This window comes from Mastigoproctus giganteus, chromosome 2, assembly GCF_048544385.1.
Source record: "Mastigoproctus giganteus isolate SK-2022 chromosome 2, ASM4854438v1, whole genome shotgun sequence".
NCBI lineage: Eukaryota > Metazoa > Arthropoda > Arachnida > Uropygi > Thelyphonidae > Mastigoproctus > Mastigoproctus giganteus.
Genome location: NC_143576.1, coordinates 79858774 through 79877889, shown reverse-complemented (window position 1 = coordinate 79877889; position 19116 = coordinate 79858774). Strand labels below are relative to the sequence as shown.

The 19116-nt window shown below is 33.6% G+C and overlaps 1 protein-coding gene across 1 annotated transcript in view; it reads left to right on the top strand.

Annotated features, from left to right (window-relative positions):
- The window catches only part of LOC150089359 (NBAS subunit of NRZ tethering complex-like), a 1057261-nt gene that overhangs the window by 787518 nt on the left and 250627 nt on the right, over positions 1-19116 (top strand). Inside the window, exon 44 of the mRNA XM_090389247.1 lies at positions 4464-4574. Within this exon, the coding sequence (XP_090245373.1) occupies positions 4464-4574 (111 nt within the window). The remainder of the gene's footprint in view (positions 1-4463; positions 4575-19116) is intronic.

Here is a 19116-nt window from a genome sequence, read left to right as displayed (position 1 = left end):
CATGTTGACAGTTCATCCTCAGTCAGATGGTTACTTCCAGCAGGATAATGCGCTGGTGCACAAAGCCCGAATCACTATGGAATGGTTCCAGGAACATGACAATGACTTTTCTTTGCTGCAGTGGCCCGCTCAGTCTGTGGATCTCAATCCTATTGAACATCTTTGGAATGAGCTGGAAAGGACTGTTTGCTGCAGGCCTACACCTCTGTCGAATCTCAAGGAACTGTGTGACACACACTCATGTCTGCATGGTACTCCATTCCTGCACAAAAAAAGTTGCAAGTTAGGGTTAAATTTGAAAGTGTCAGCAATTCCGCCCAGACACAACAGGAGGGAGTATATGATGAGCATCTTGATGTCAGCATCTTGTTCAACCCATGTCTAGACAAATTCAGGCTGTTTTGAAGGCTAAAGGAGGCTCAACATGTTACTAGGTAGGTGTACCTAATAAAGTGGCAGTACAGTGTATATTATGTTAATACTCATTTTCTTTATTTCTATTTTGTAACTCTTTATTTTTAATTAAAATTAACAAGTATGATATCTTGTTTTTTGTTTTTTTTTAAATTTTATTTAAAAAAAACAAAGGTGCAAACTAATATTTAGTTGAACCACCTCTGGCTTTGATGACAGCAGCACACCGTCAAGGCATTGACAAGATCAATTTCTGAAGATAATCAACTGATAGTTCGTTTCGTGGTTACAAACATGAATTATGGTTTCCTGAAGTTCACAAAGGGTCTTTGGTTTCTTTCTGGCAACAGCAGATTCCACATGATGCCAACAGTTCTATATAGGATTCAGGTTCGGGCTGTTTTCTGGCCAGCTAAGAGTTGTAATTGACCATTCTTCCAACCATTTTTTCACCTGTCACAAATGTAAGCACATTACTGTCGAACCTCTAATGCAGAAATGAAGTTAAAGTAGCTACAGAAGTGCTTACTTACACTTTTTGCCTGATGACAAGGAGCAGAATTGTCCTGAAAGATGCAGTTACTTGGTAGGTTGAAATGGTCTGTAATGGTTGGTAGCAGTTTGCCTTCCAATATAGCCAGGTATCCATTGGCATTTACAGAACCTTTTATAAACTGCAAGTGACCTACCCTGTGATACAAAATGCACCCATATCATTTGGCTGGTAGGGAATTTCACTGTTGACACCATACAGTCTGGCCGACCGGGCTAGCCGAGTGGGTAAAGTACCTGCCCGGCAACCCAAAGGTCGCGGGTTCGATTCCCGCCTCGGGCTTGGATCAAAGTACTGCAAAAACCTTGGGAGGTGCAATATGGCCATAGAAGCCGATGCGCCAACAACTACCAAATCAAAAAAAAAAAAAAAAAAAAAAAAAAAAACCATACAGTCTGAATGGTATTCTTCACCACATCTATGGTGAATTGTTTGTCTCCCATCAGAGCCATGCAGGTTGAATTTCTTCTCCAAGAAAATAACTGAGTTCCACTGCTGGGTCCATTTGACATGCTCTTTACACAAAATTGATCAGGCATTTTTTATGTGAGGAGGGGCTTCTTTTTAGAATGACTGGCTACAGGTCCATTTTTGAAGAGGCGTCTTCTGACTGTTATTGCACTTGCTAGCACTTATGTATGTTCTTCCCTTCCTCTTTTGAGCTTAGATGAAGAAGCTTTATGGTTTTTAAGGCATAAGCGCTTCAAAACGCAGTCCTTGTTTTGTCGTAGTGTCCTGGTTTATCGTTTGTGTCCGGTTCCTTTTTTCCAGAACCAGCAGAACCAGTATTGTTGAGTTTGGAAAGAAATCTATTCACTGTTGACTGATTACAAAACAGTCTATAAGGAATATGATGGGAAGAACATCCTTACATAACGGAACGATGGCACTCTTTCTTCGTGGCATCAACTGCATGTAACTCGCCATCCTGACACAAGCAATGACTGCAGCTCTTGCAGAATGTGCATATGTAGCCGAAATTAACAGCTGTTGCAATATTGCGTCATCATCCACATGTGTCAATCTTATCTGATACAATCTGTAAGAAATATTGCCATATACTTACGTTATTCGGACGGCACTTACAATTTTAAGGGGTGATGCACTTTGAACACCTGTGTGTGTGTGTGTGTGTGTGTGTGTGTGTGTGTGTGTGTGTGTGTGTGTGTGTGTGTGTGTGTGTGTGTGTGTGTGTGTGCACCACTTATTGTAATACCACTTAAAATTACAAGAAAGATTCCGCTAAGCATATTCTGCATTCCTGTCTAAATTTGTTGGTGCTTAGCAAATGTAACTTCCAATTTGGATTAAGCTCATCAAAATTCATATGTATTTCAAGAGGGAAAAAAAATCAAACACTTAAAATTTCTTGTCCAGTGTTATTCAGAACATATCTCCAGTATAGTATTTACTTTTTAATACTGAAATAATTTATTGCTTTACTTGATTTTGGTATTCATTTTTTGTTTTTTACTCTTTTTAATCTCTTCTCTAAGATCATAACTGAACTGTAATTTTCCCTTTTTAACTGGTTATTTTAATCTCGACATTATCAGAATGCTTCATCTATCCATAATAAATAATTAAGTGCGGTTGATTCAGGTCATTAAAATGGCCATACCACAAACCTTGCCATTCTATCAAACTTCTATGAACAAGCAAAATGAAGAAGTGCATTATCTTGCTAAAATAATAAATTTAATCTAGCATACAAAGGCATTTTTCCAAAGATGGAAATTTCATTTCCATCTTTGGAAATTTTACTTTGGAAAATTACAAATTACTCAGATATACATTCAATTCCATGTGTTATTTGAGTAAAATTGTACTATTATGGTTTCACACACTAAAGAAGTATGGTTTCCTGGCTACCTCTGTGAATTTATATATGGATTATAATTCTGGGATCAGCTTGTGAATGTGCATCTTTCATCTGATTCAAGCTTTTGTTGTTGTTGTGCAAATAACTGCAATTGTGATGATTTACTACTTGTTTTAAAGAAAAGCAAGCTTCCTTACTAAACAGAATATCATAAACTAGAATCTCAAATGAGATATATGATGTCTTTGTGTCCACTCACAGAATTCCAACGTTTTAATAGTTAAACTCCTGTAGCTCTCAATTCCAGTTAATTTCTATAGGTAAAATTTATGCTGTTTTTGAAATTTTTCATAGAAATTTTTTCATTTTCAGGCTGCTCAGTCATTTAATAGCTGTCTGTGCTAGTGAGTCCATTCTGTGGTTTGCCTGTGATGCTACCAGTCTATAAATCATTGAAACAATTTATCAGCCAGGCTTTGATTTGGTTTTATTTTGTAGAAATGCATCAACTTCTTGCACATCCCATTTTTACATTGAGTAAAACTATTTATATAGTATTGAAATATAATCCTGAGCTATTCAGGATTATAGGATTATATTTCAATCCTGCTCTGAAATATAATTCTGAAGTTTACAGGATTATAATTCAGAGCAAATATTGGAATAATTTGAAAATTGTATGCATCTGTTCTGTGTGTCAATTTTCATTTCCATCTTTGGAACCAAATAGGTTCCTCTTCCTCTAGTGATAAGAGACTACTCTTGAAACAGTTGTTGTAATGGTGGCTTGGGTTTTAAACAAATGGTAATACATCTGTATAAAACAATATTAGCATTATAGATTTGATTTATGGATAATGATGTCACCTCTAATATGGTCATAAAGTGTATTAAAGTCAGTTGCAATCACTGTAGTGAACAAAGCATTCCCAAATATAGAAATTGAACGGAGACGTGAAAAATATGCATATTGCGTAATTGCCTGTATTGAAATAACCATGCAGCTCTTAACAGTTATGGTATACAGGGCAAATTTAGCCTCATATTAAAGGTTAAAAGTACACAAGAGGTAAATATGTACTTCAGTACATGTTTAAATGTGTTTCTTTCATAAACCATTGGCTGCTCGCATGGATTGAATGAATTATTTACAGGCTGGTATATGTTTGCTGACTGAGGCAACCTGTCTGTATTTTAGAGAAATGGCAAGTTCGCTTTTGTTGATGTCATGTACATAAAATGATGAGTGAGTAATCTTTGATGCAAAAAGTGAGCAGTCATTACTGGAGGAACAGAACTAAACCATTCCCAAGATGGTAATTGAATACAAAGATGAATACTACAAGTTTCGGGTTGAAACTAATTGTGCCTTCTCCCTTACCAGTTGAAACTGGCTTAGGTAAAAAAAAAAAAAAAAAAATCAGGGAATAAATAAATAAAGATTTATTTTTCTCATTTAATTCTATTATATCTTATTTCCCTAACTGATTGTTTTTTACACTTTTTATATATATATAATAATAAGGACCCACTAAACTATATTTATAATAATAAAGACCCACAAACACACACACACACATATATATATATATATATATATATATATATATATATATGTACGTATGTCGTGTGTATCTGCCTTTATTTTTACCTTCTTTTTTGTCTTTAATTTAGGACTCTGGATGATTATGTATTCCAGATAGCTGTGTCACTAGCACAACATTATAAACTTAATCTATGGGATGTGTACATGTCACACTTGGAGTTCATATTTTCTGATGGCAGGTAAACCATTAATATGTGTTTTTAGGGTAATTTAGCTATCATTAAATCACCAATTGATATTAATCAGCTGGTGAAGTAACTATAATTTTGGTTTTGTAAATTGCAATCTTTAGTCATTTGTTGTAATTTTTGCCATATAAGAAATCTGTTTCTCCTGGCCAGACAGAAATAGTATAATTTGAATTCTGAATGTCTACATTCACTTTGTTGATATACACATTCAGAAATATATTCATTAAACATTGTGAAATATCTCTGAAATAATTTGCTCATCTTCATAATGTACTGGTTAATGCTTTTCTTTCATTATCTCTTAGTGAAATAATAAGAGGAGTTTACCTCAATATAGTACATAGAACACTTCCGTATATGAAATACGGAAGTGTTCTGCATACTATACTGAGATAAACTCCTTATTATTTTACTAATATTATTATCAATGTAGAACATATTGAGTATTACAGCTCTGATTCATACTATTTCGTTATCTCTATATTTCTGCATCACCTTGAATGCAAGAAGATAGCATCGTATAGCTGGCAACTCTCAGGTTTATGACAGAGAATCCATCTATAGTAGAAGAGAGGTAGTGATGATTCCAAAGAATGTGCCATATTCCATTGCCATAGATCATTTATATATATATATATATATATATATATATACATACACACACAGTAAACCCCTGCTATTTGCGGTATCTGTATTCACAGTTTCGCATATTCACAGTTGCTGATTTAATATAAAATGAAACCTTAAAAAATGTGAATTTTAAAGCGCCATGAACATTTTCCGCCATAAAAAAACATGGGCGTGACTAAAATTATCTTTCCCGCTAAAAACAGCGCTCAGTGGGTGGTGGGGAGAGAGGTGACAAAATCACGAGCGTGGATGTTTCTCGCTAATCCTTGTTCAGTATGTGTTATGCGCTTGTCATGGAAGGTTTCGTTGTTTGCTTTTAATTTATACACTTATAAATTGAATAAATTTATCAATTTATAAATTGATATGCTTACAAAAGTGATAAATTGACCTTTTGCAGTGTAAAACAGACTTTTTCGAGCGTGTTAACGGAAGAAAGTGACTTTATTGTGGACAAGTTCTTTCTAACCCGTACAAAAATATGGCTACGAATAACGAGAGAAATGTGAAAAGATCAAAGAAGGTGATGACATTAGTGAATAAAACTGAGTTATTGGACAAAATTTCTAATGGTGAAAGTGTCTCCTCATGGCAAAACATTATAAAATCAATGAGTCAACGGTACGATCAATCAAAAAATCGGAATAAAAAATCCGCCGTAGTGTCTGTGAAAACGCGCTAATTGCTTCAAAAATTTGCTCTGTAACTCGTGACGTTAAATTAGAAAAAATGGAAAAAGCTTTAAATCTGTGGATAGAAGACTGAACTCAAAATAAAATTCCGTTAAGTTCACTCATCATTCATGAAAAGGCAAACATCCTTTATCAACACTTTAGCGAAACTGGTGATATCACTGGCGGGATAAGTTTTTTTGCTAGCAAAGGCGCTGGTTTGAAAGATTTGTTTCAAATTTATAATAAATATTATTTAATATTAAATTGTTTCTTATTTTCATTTCGATGCCATATGCTTGCATTTCACTATGTACTGTCTATGTACATAGTCATATTATGAAGGTACATATAATACATACATAGACAAAATTTTCGACTAGTTTTTCTTATACAAATATTTTATACTTTGGAACGGAACTCCTTTATTACTATGGAAGCCATAACTCAGTATTCGCGTTTTCGGTATTTGTGGCATTTCACAGGAACGTAACCCCCACGAATAGCAGGGGTTTACTGTGTGTGTATATATATATATATATATATTTATTTTTTGTATAGTTTAAGTACAATTAGTAAAATAGGTAAGATATATTTCATATAGGATAAGCTGGTAGCTACTTAACCCTATAATAGCCATAACTGGTCCACGAGGTCAAACCTAGTAAAGGATGATTATTAGTCAAAGCAAAAGTAAAAATAAAACAATTAATAAACATAATAATAATATATATTTTCAACTAGTTTTTCTTATATATTTCATACTTTGGAACGGAACCCCTTTATTAGTATGGGAGCCATAACTCAGTATGACTCCCATAGTTAAGTAGCTACCAGCTTATCCTATATGAAATATATCTTACCTATTTTACTAATTGTACTTAAACTATACAAAAAATAAATAATAAGACTGATGTAATGTTCTATCTAGATATGTATAGATGGCATTAATTAGTTCTTGTTAATTAACTTTACATAAATTATTTATTAATTTTCTATACTTTATATATATATATATATATATATATATATATATATATATATATATATATATATTATTAATATGCATAATCGGTTAGATTTTAACATATAATTTGATGAATACTTCTGTGCAATGTTAATACCATTGTAAGTATGCCAATTAGATGTGTGTGTGTGTGTGTGCGTGTGTGTGTGTGTGCGTGCGCGCTTTTCTTTTAATGGTGTTTTGACATATAAGTATTATCGTGCATACAAATCTGGTAATCAATTTAGCCCAACAAGGTTATCTTAATTCAGCATGGCCTATACATATTAATTTTAAGAAGTATATAACTATATGATAATGAATTTTTCATTATACTTTACTGATGAATTTTCATTACCTTCATCTAAAATTATATTAAAACTAATGGTTATGTTTATGTCAATACTAATTTTAAATAAAAGTACATTTACATATATTATAATATTATAATATAGAACATTCCATTACTTGGCTGTCAATTCCCTACTTCTTTGGGGGCTTTGAGTGGATTGACAGCCCATCTGATGCAATGTCTCATACCTACCCGTTTCTGTTGTCCCTATACCAGCTTTGCTATTTTTGCTATATTAATTTAACTTTCAAATTTACATTTTAAATTTTAAATTTAATATATTTCATTTACTTAATTTTTTAAATTAGTTTAAATTTTTATAATCGTACTCTACAGCAAACTGTGATAGGGGATACAAAGCCCAACAGATAAGTATCCGATATTGTGAGGGCTCTTACCTACTGCTACTGTCGTGAGGAAGTTTTAGATTTGAAAGAAGTAATATAGGTAGTGAAGCTTTATACTGTGCAATCGCACTTTCTTTATACTGTGCATTCTCACTTTCTTTATACTGTGTCGTGATGGTGCATTAGCCTCAGGCCCCGAATTCCTATGCTAATGTCTGCTGTGAGGGGGGGGGGTGTTTTTTTGGTTGTTGGGTGGTTGATTTTCTATTAATTCCATTTGAAATATGCCAACAGTGGAATTTAAGTTTGTCTTATCAAATTGTATTTATATTGGTATTTACATTTGCTTTTACATACTTTTTTTTATTTTATTTTTTTTTTTATTGTTATTTGTACATTTGTTTCTGCCTTACCTCGGACTACGCCGGTAATGCTTTTCTAAGGCATAACAGCGTATATGTCCTAAAGTATGGCTATATACATATGCACAGCCTCTTACTAGGTGATATCTTCTAATACTTTTATAACATTTTTATCTGGGGGGGGGGGGGAATTTTTGCTGAGGGTTGTAGTGCAGTCAGACGACGAGCCTCATCTGAGCACAAAAAAAACTGTATAAACATGGGGATTAAATTTTTTAATTTTATAGTATTTTTTAGATTATTTTCAATGAATGTATGTGGGTTGACATTAGGGTGGTGCGTTCTAAGATTTGCGTGTATGACTGCTTTTATGTGATACCTACTGTATTGGGTGAGTATTTTATTTATGTTGAGAGTTTTAATGAGTTTTTGGATGGCTACCTTTACGCTATTTATATTGTTGCATATTTTTAACAACCTGTTTGATTGATTTCTGATTGTATTTCTATGTATGTGTTTTGCTATATTGCTTTCCCAGTGGGGGAGTTTTATTGTATTGAAGTTAATGTGGTCTCTCTTATCATAGTGATGTGTGTATATTTTGTTATGGTTGATGGTAATTTCGCTGTCTAAGTAGACAGCTTGCTGGTTGTTAACCGGGTTTGTACGTTCAATGGTTAGGTCTGTTGGGTAAATGTACTGTGCTACTATTCCAAAATTGTCATGGTTGATCACAAGGATGTCATCAATAAATTTGTAAAATGTAATATTGTCTGCGATGCTGTTTTCATAGTGGTGCAGGTAAAGGTTAGCTATGGAGCAAGAACTGCTAGAACCCATAGCTGCTTTGCATGTATATCTTGTCTCCCATTTGTACATAGTTGCCTTTGACAGAGTTTGACGAGGTCATTCCAATATTGTGTGCTGCATTTTATGATATTGTGATATTTTTGGTAGTATAGCAGGAGTACTTCTATTAAATTACTGTGTGCTATATTTGTAAAGAGGTTTTTGAAGTCATATGTGTATATACTTTTTATGTTATTGCTTTGTTTTGTGATATAATCCAAATATTTTTTATTGTCGATGATAATTCTGGTGTTCTTTATTTCATTAGTAATATCTTTTAATTTATCTTCCATTATCTTACTAGAATACGTTATATAACTATTTTTGCCTGATGTAATAAATCTTTTTTCTCTTGGCACTTTGTGATATTTTGGTATCCAATATATGTATGGGTATTGCATCCTGTCTATTTTTATTTTAAGTTTTTTATGCATAGCCAAGATTTTTTTGCTGATGCTGTTTGGTTTGGTGTCTATATATTTGTATGTGTCATTGTGATTCAATTCCTGTTTGATAGTTTCTACATAGTATTTTTTATATATAATGCTGAAGTTATTATTTTCTTTGTCTGTGCTTGTGATCACGAATTTGTTTTGTATTTCTTTTATTTTGCTGTTGAAGTTTCTAAGTTTAATTTGTTTATCTTGTGTATCATTTTTTTGTAGTGCTATGTTTTCTCTGAAACTGGTCAATATGCTTTCAGTGGTGGTGTTTATCCAGCTTTGGAATGATTCTATTGGTTCACTGTGTTTGTATGCGACTTTAAATGCAAATTGTAATAGATCCATGTATATTTTCATTTGTTTTTCAAATTGACTGGGGTGTCTGCATTTTGTACCCTTTTTCATGCTCTCTCTAAGTTCGTTATCTTCGATAATGTTGAGTTCACCTGTAATTATATGGTTGTAATGTGTATTAATGAAGTCTTTATATTTACTTTCTTGGCAGTGACATGGTTGGTCTTCATTCATATTATCTATCGTGTTTTTGTAGTTGCAGATTGTTAATCCTATAGGTTTGGTAGCTGTATCTAACTTTAATTTGGATGTTTTTAATGGGTAGGTAATTCTTATTATTATTTATGATGTTACTTATGCTTACCTTGTCATATGATCGGTTTAGGTATTTGATTAAGCAGTATTCTAATTTGGTGTGGTCGGCATAATTTATGCCTATTCTGAATTTAAATATGTCTTCGAGGGCATTGTTGAGGTGTTTGTTCTGTGTTTTTTGCTTTTGGTATACATTATTTAGGGCTTTTAGCTTGATTATTTTAATAGAGAATAGAGTATTGTGTATGTTTTTAATATTTATCTGATCCCATTCTGTTAGGAGGTTTTCAAAGTCTTTGATATTTAGTGGCTTTTTATAGTTGTCTTTATTATACCCTTGTAATATTTTACCGTTTTTAATCCCATTATTGTGCCAGTTTTTGCTGAGCTGAAAAATGGTGTAAGTACATTTATCAGGGCTAGTATATGTGAAGTTTCTGCCGTTACACCGATTGTTTAATCCATAAGGGTATAGTGATTTATATAGGAGTATGTACATGTCTTCCATGATTTCGCTCTTGGTATTGTTTACAATAATGGCCAGAATGGCAATGGATATGTTGGTGAAATTATGTTTTTGGAAATGCTTATATTCAATTTTGCTATTGTATTTGTCTGTTTTGCTGGGTTTGTTGTCTTTTGTGGCGTTTTCATCATATTTGTTAATTTGTGATAGAATAAAGATAATGGAAGATAAATTAAAAGATATTACTAATGAAATAAAGAACACCAGAATTATCAACGACAATAAAAAATATTTGGACTGTATCACAAAACAAAGCAATAACATAAAAAAGTATATACACGTACGACTTCAAAAAAAAGGCGCCTCTGTAGCCAGGTGGGAAGGAGCAACTGTGTGTAGCACACACTTCTTGATTAGACTGGGGTTCGAGCCCGTCACCACCAAATACAGAGGATGCAGAAAGATCAGGGAATGACCACCGCATATTCGCGGAGCAATATGGCCTTAGTTGTTAATGCGCCTAAAAACCAAACAACAAACAAACGACTTCAAAAACTCTTTACAAGTATAGCACACAGTAATTTAATAGAAGTACTCCTGCTATACTACCAAAAATATCACAATATCATACAATGCAGCAAACAATACTGGAATGACCTCGTCAAACTCTGTCAAAGGCAACTGTGTACAAATGGGAGACAAGATATACATGCAAAGCAGCTATGGGTTCTAGCAGTTCTTGCTCCATAGCTAACCTTTACCTGCACCACTATGAAAGCAGCATCGCAGACAATATTACATTTTACAAATTTATTGATGACGTCCTTGTGATCAACCATGACAATTTTGGAATAGTAGCACAGTACATTTACCCAACAGACCTAACCATTGAACGTACAAACCCGGATAACAACCAGCAAGCTGTCTACTTAGACAGCGAAATTACCATCAACCATAACAAAATATATACACATCACTATGATAAGAGAGACCACATTAACTTCAATACAATAAAACTCCCCCACTGGGAAAGCAATATAGCAAAACACATACATAGAAATACAATCAGAAATCAATCAAACAGGTTGTTAAAAATATGCAACAATATAAATAGCGTAAAGGTAGCCATCCAAAAACTCATTAAAACTCTCAACATAAATAAAATACTGACCCAATACAATAGGTATCACATAAAAGCAGCCATACACGCAAATTTTAGAACGCACCACCCTAATGTCGACCCACATACATTCATTGAAAATAATCTAAAAAATACCATAAAATTAAAAAATTTAATTCCCATGTTTATACAGTTTTTTGTGCTCAGATGAGGCTCGTCGTCTGACTGCACTACAACCCTCAGCAAAAATCCCCCCCCCTCCCCAGATAAAAATGTTATAAAAGTATTAGAAGATATCACCTAGTAAGAGGCTGTGCATATGTATATAGCCATACTTTAAGACATATACTGTTATGCCTTAGAAAAGCATTACCGGCGTAGTCCGAGGTAAGGCAGAAACAAATGTACAAATAACAATAAAATAAAATAAAAAAAACTATGTCAAAGCAAATGTAAATACCAATATAAATACAATTTGATAAGACAAACTTAAATTCCACTGTTGGCGTATTTCAAATGGAATTAACAGAAAATCAACCACCCAACAACCAAAAAACACCCCCCCCACCACAGCAGACATTAGCATAGGAATTTGGGACTGAGGCTAATGCACCATCACGACACAGTATAAAGAAAGTGCGACTGCTCAATATAAAGCTTCGCTACCTATATAACAATTAGAAGGCGGGAAATTACTTCTTTCTAATCTAAAACTTCCTCAGGACAGTAGCAGTAGGTAAGAGCCTTCGCAATATCGGATACTTACCTGTTGGGCTTTGTGTCCCCTATCACAGTTTGCTGTAGACTACGATTATAAAAATTTAAACTAATTTAAAAAATTAAGTAAATGAAATATATTAAATTTAAAATTTAAAATGTAAATTTGAAAGTTAAATTAATATAGCAAAAATGGCAAAACTGGTATAGGTACAACAGAAACTGGTAGGTATGAGACATTACGTCAGATGGGCTGTCAATCCACTCAAAGCCCCTGAAGAAGTAGGGGATTGACGGCCACGTGATGGAATGTTCTATATTATAATATTATAATATATGTAAATGTATTGTTATTTAACATTAGTATTGACATAAACATAACCATTAGTTTTAATATAATTTTAGATGAAGGTAATGAAAATTCATCAGTAAAGTGATAATGAAAAATTCATTATCATATAGTTATATACTTCTTAAAATTAATATGTATAGGCCATGCTGAATTAAGATAACCTTGTTGGGCTAACTTGATTACCAGATTTGTATGCATAATAATACTTATATGTCAAAACACGATTAAAAGAAAAGCGCTCACACACACACACACACACACACACACACACACACACACACACACACACACACACACACACACACACACACACACACACACACACACACACACATCAAAATTGAAATTAGCTTCCTCCCAGTGCCAACATGTGAAGTTGACTCTACAGTGTGCAACATTGGGCATCTTCTTATGAACAACCAGAAAATGTATGATTCCTTTAATAAACTTCTGGCACTTGTGAAATCAGAAACAATTGATAATGTCCCAGTTATGGTCAGCCTGAAAACTGGAGTAGCAGGATTATTAAAAGAGAAAATTGAGCATTTGGTAATAATAAACTGTCTCTTCGTCATCTCATTTTTTTGTGCTGGAAAGCAAGGCTGCATGTCTTTCTATGAAAGTGTGAATAATTGATGGATATTTTCTACTTACTCTAAAGAAGTGCTGATAGGAAAGATAGTATTACATGGTTTAAATTAATACATGCTACTAAAGTTAAAAAAATTATATATGTGCATACATTTGGCTATCTTTAGGCACATAATACCTTTGAGTAAATGTTTAACTGGACTTGTAGAAGAGCGGCAACCTCTGACAACTCTTTTTAAAACAGGTTAGAGGTGATGAGAAATGCCATTCGAGCGCTCCTCAGATATACCAAATGGAAAAGTAGAAAAAAGCAATCATTTTGAGTGGCACTGACTCTTGTTCAGATCCAGTTCATGATCCAAAAGAATTGCCTTCATGGGTAGCACAATTGGTATAATTACTGTCCTCCCCACACTGGGTAGAAAAGACCTGAGTTTGAATCTTGTCAGTGATGCAAGGAATTTTTGAGTCCTTTTCACAGCATTGCATGGCTGAGTTAGTTGGTCTCAGGTGAGTGTAGCTGGTTATTTGTCCAGCAAACAGCAAATCAACCACAAGACACAATCAATTTACTGACATTATATATTGCATAATATGGCCTAAGTTGCTAATCTGCCTAAAACCTTACAACAATTTAAACAATGATCCAAAAGAAGTTCTGAATGAAGACAAAATAATGAGTTCCCAAAAAGAACTTCTGAATCGCAAACTTTTGGTGAAAGCAATCTTAGCAGGACAAGCAAGCTGATACTCATGGCATGTTATCCTCACTGGTGCAGACGGTCAGTTCAGGTTCCTATCCTCTGGCTTGAATAAAGCAGGTTTGCTTATTTCTTTTGAGTGTTATGCCAAAATTTGAAAATTTGAACGTAGTTTTGTAATCTAACATACCTCACATCTCTGTGCTGGGATTGTTACATCTTGATATGTTAAAGAACACTATGTGCAAATTTGTTTTTAAATTCTTCTGTTTTGGTTTAGGAAGTTGATTAGTATGGTTAGTACAACCGTCTAAACCTGAAGGATTATTCTGATTTAACATAGACAATTTCTACTGCTAAAGTTCTGGAGAGTATAAATCAAGAGAGGATTTTGTTTTTGTACATTGAAGAAGTTCTTTGTTGCTGCATTTGACTACATGGTCCAAAATATGAGGGACCATCAATTGCTATTATGAAAGAAGAAGAAAAATTATCTATAGCTGTCCTTATTTGGGGAATGGGAATGTGCACAAAATAGCTTGCAGTATAGCAGATTATCTCAAGGATATTCAGCAAAATGAGAAAAAAAAAAAAAAAAAAAGTGTGAGTTCAAATCTCTTACTGATACAAATGCTCTTGGCAAAGTCTAAATAGGACAGGCATTGTTATAAAGAAAACTTTTGGCTGGACTCTTTTTTTTTTTTTTTTTTTTTTTTTTTTAGAGGGCAAAGTCTGCATCAGTACCTTTCTTGAAGCAGTCATAATCAATGGATATCTAATAGACAGTCGAAACAGAAATCCATAGACAGAAAAATCCTTTGCTTTCAAATATTAGTATCCCACAATGCTAATATTTTAAAACAAATATTAGCATTCATAAGCATGTTCTATTACCTCTGATTTACACACAAATGTTCCCATGCTTTTAATCTAAAAAAATTTCAGTGTAATGGTGGAGGAAGATTTTACCAAAACAAAAATCAAAGAAGCTATGATACGAACATTCTAAGATAGGGCAAGGAAGTATTCACTATAAGCCTCTTTTAACATTTCATATGCTTCGGCATGTTTTTTTTTAGAGCAGCGTACTGTTCATTTCACATACATTGTTATGTAGGTGAAACTCAACAGGCATAAACTTGATTGACTGCCAAGGGCAACACCATGTGCATGAGTCAATTGCACAGTTGCTACCTGATGCATCTGGGGTTGGTCTTAAATTAAGGAGCTCAGCTAGAAATAGCAAACAGTATTAAGTTTTTCATGAAAAATTATGATTATTCTCTATTGAATATCCCTCATAGATGTATATATTTATCTAGAGCCACTGCCAACATAATTAAACTCAGTGATCATTTAATTTGTGGACTGGTGCAAGATTTTATGTTTACCATGTGAACTTTCCATAACTGTTGCTAGAGGCACTCTTCCTAATTGCTTCTGAATAGACTCGGTGTGTGCATGCCAGTACTTGATCTAGTGTTGCGTGAAAGAGTTATTTTAACCAAGTGTCACTGACAGTCGTTTAGAAGCAAGTATCATGTTGGACATACAAATTTAACTGCAATATATGATTTGTTATTGTGTCAGATGGGACTTGAATGCATCAGAAATAATTAAAGAGATGATTGAAGTGCATGGTTATGAATGTCTTTGTAGGATGGCTATATTCCAGTGTGACTGAAGTGTGAAGTGGTTTCTCCATCAAGACAATGCCAGTCCCCCGCACGGCTAAGATTGTGTAGACAGTGATCACTGCCATAGGTGTCGAGGTTCTTCCACATCCCCTTTATTCACTGATTTAGCCCCATGTGATTTCTTCCTGTTTTCATGTCTGAAGAAAGCTCTGAGAGGCAAGCATTTTGTGTCCAACACAACAATGTTCTCAGAGGTACAATGGAAGCACTTCGCAGTCTTTTGAAAAATGGCTTGCAAGAAGCATTTAATGCATGGATATGATGGTGTGTAATGTTCAAGGGAGAGTATTTCGAGAAGGAGAAATCCACAGAAGATTCAGATGATGACAATTAAGATAAGATCTTGCACCAGTCTGCAAATTAAATGATCACCACTCGTACATAAATTGGAAGTCTATCAATAATGAAACTGAAAGATTTACAGTAATGGTACACAAATTATATGATTAGCATAGCTTTTTAAGAAACTGAACTTACTTCCTTACCCCCTGCTTTGTTAAAGCATGAAAAGTGAGAATGAATTATGTGGGAAAAAAAATTAAATAAAAAAGAACTCTGAATCACTTAGAGAAGGTGCACCTTTTCCAGTATTCATCATCGAGAACTTAAAATCATAATAAAATCATTAAAAAGCAGAAAAGAACCAGAGTCCAAAGACTTTTGTTTTTAATATCCTTGATTAGTTCAGTGTGTGTATGAAAAGAAAGTCGCATTAAGAGTTTTCTTAGTTCCCAATAAGTTGGGGATTAAATTCTCAGTTGTAAGCCATGAGAAAAGGTACACTTCCTTTCCAGGAGATTGTGATCTCTCTTCTATCTTTCCCAGTAATTCATTCTCACTTTTTGTTATAGCCAAACAGTCGGGAAGTAAGTTCTGTTCCATAAAAATCTATATTAATCAGATAATTTGTTAAATTTTTTGGATCTTTAAGCTCTACTGCAAATCTGTAATATTGTTATAACGGTACACTAATTCAGCATATAGTGGACTTAACCTTTATAACCAAAATTCAAAATCTTAGTCTCTGTTATTTACGTAGTATATAGGTAGCTCACTTTTGTGTGCATATACTCCATTGATTCTCTGGGATGTTCTTGCTGAGATACTTTTTTTTATTGAGATAATATTAAAATCTATATACAGGCGTACCTCTGTTAACGTTACCTCTGATAACGAAGCTTCGATATAATGAAGTCGGCAATTTCAATCCCCATTTAACATAAAAAAAAATATTCCAGTTTAATCACCTGAAATCTAAACAAACTGAAGAAATTACGGAAACCTTTGGGGCTTCTCGTGGTTGGTTCGAGAAATTTAAAAAACGGGCCGGGATTCATAGTGTAAAATTAACAGGAGAAGCTGCAAATAAGTTTCCAGAAAAACTAAAGGAAATAATTGAACGTGAAAATTTTCCAAATTTGGTGTTCAATGTTGATGAAAGCGGTTTGTTCTGGAAACGGCTACCAACAAAAAGCTTCATATCTATTGAAGAAAAATCAGCTGCTGGGTTCAAAGCAGCCAAAGACCGTTTAACGTTACTCTTTGGATCAAATGCCTCTGGCGATTATAAATTAAAATTATTAGTTTACCATTCAGAAAATCCGAGGGCATTAAAAGGTAACATAAAAATGAATTTACCTGTAATATGGAAAGCAAATAGAAAAGCGTGGGTTACCAAGGAGTTATTTACTGATTGGTTTGTTAACCACTTTTGTCCTGAAGTAAAACGGTATTGTCAAAAAAAACAACTTTGAAGAAAAAGCTCTTTTGTTGTTAGACAATGCTCCGGGACATCCTACTGATCTTAACACGTTGGACACATGCATTCCTGTCAAAGCTGTGTTTCTTCCAGCAAACACAACTTCCCTGATTCAACCATTGGATCAGGGAGGAAAAGCATCATTTAAAGCTTATTATCTGCGTCGAACATTAAGCAATTTAACTGAACTAGAGGATAAAGAGGAAATGACAGTTAAAACTTTTTGGAAAAACTACACCATTAAAAATGCAATTGAAAACATTGATAGTTCTTGGAAAGAAGTCACTAAGAAATGCTTAAATGGAGTTTGGTGCAAAATATGGCCAGAAGTTGTACTAGAAGAAGAAAATAACATCCAAGAAATTGGAAATGAAGTTATCCAGATGGCTCAATCAATAGGTTTCGAAAATGTCGATGAAGAGGATGTTAGAAATTTATTGAATGCAGAAGATAATGGTTTTTCAGTGGAAGATTTAGAAAACCTTGTTAGCAATGAAGACGAAGTTAAAGAAGTTCCTGCCGAAAAAAGTGTTAACAACCAAAGATTTAAAAAGGTGCTTAAATGACATTGAAAACGTTTTAAATTTTTTTAGTGAAAATGATCCTGATTTAGGAAGAAGTATTATTGTTAAGCGATCAGTGTTAAATGCAATAACTCCGTATAGGCAATTGTTAAATGAAAGAGAAAAAGAGCATAAACAATCAACTTTAGACTCGTATTTTAAAATGTGATTTCACTTTGTATGTAAGTTGACTGTTTATTTAATAAAACTTTTCTTTGTCCGATAAAAAAGCTTTTCATTTTCTTTACGTAAGAACTTATCCCTATTCTGGCCATAGTATTTTTACCTCTGAAAACGAAGTTTCGCTTAACGAAGTAATTTCGTGGAACGCATCCTATTCGTTATTCGAGGTATGCCTGTATATATATACATATATATATATATATGTATATTTTTTTCCTTCTAAATTTCACTCCCTTAACACTTCTATAAACTAGAAAATGGAAGGAACTAATGTGATGAGGTTTTATTTTATCAAAAATAGCATCTTTAGACAACCACATTTCCATTAAAAAATAAAGAAATAAAAGACAATACATATAATGCAATCTATTAACAAAAGGTCAATCATTGATATCCTGAAAGCAGAATAGCAGGGAAAAAATCCTTTTATACAAATAGCATGAATCAGGTTATAGTTAGTTATTACTCTTCTCCTTCACTTCTGATAGCTCTCTGTTGTCTGTTTTTTTATTTTTTCTACCTCTTAAACTATTAAGTTTTTGATGAGGGATGAAGATGCCTGCTTTCCCATAACCACTATATTTCATCTCTTTTTAGCATACATCCCAAAACAAAAAAACAAAACCTTTTTACACCATTCCATTGTAACCCTTTAATGCCACTGGACTCTTTCACTTAATAAACCTCTTTATTAGGAGAGAACCAAGTATGAAACCAAGAAATTTAATAGATGAAACTGCTTGACCTTATCATCATTTACAAAAATATCAAAGATATATGGATGTTTAACTGACTGAAATTAATATAAGAAGACTTCTTGGATTTATATGTAGATGAGATTTTCTCAAATAGTCACATAACGGAGAGGCAACTCCAAGGCAGAATGCACTGGTCCCACAGGAACTAGTTATTGTTGGTGACTCTACTGTCAGGGAAACAAGAAGGATAGGTGGATCAGGACCAGGGAATGTCTGCCAGCGGCAAAAGTTGATGACATTGTAGAGCAGATATCTTTAATCTTTATTGTATACAAACATGGTATATACAGTAGACCCTTCACAGCAACAATGTCAGGGGTTTTACATTGGTTGGTGGACAATAGCCTTGGGGGA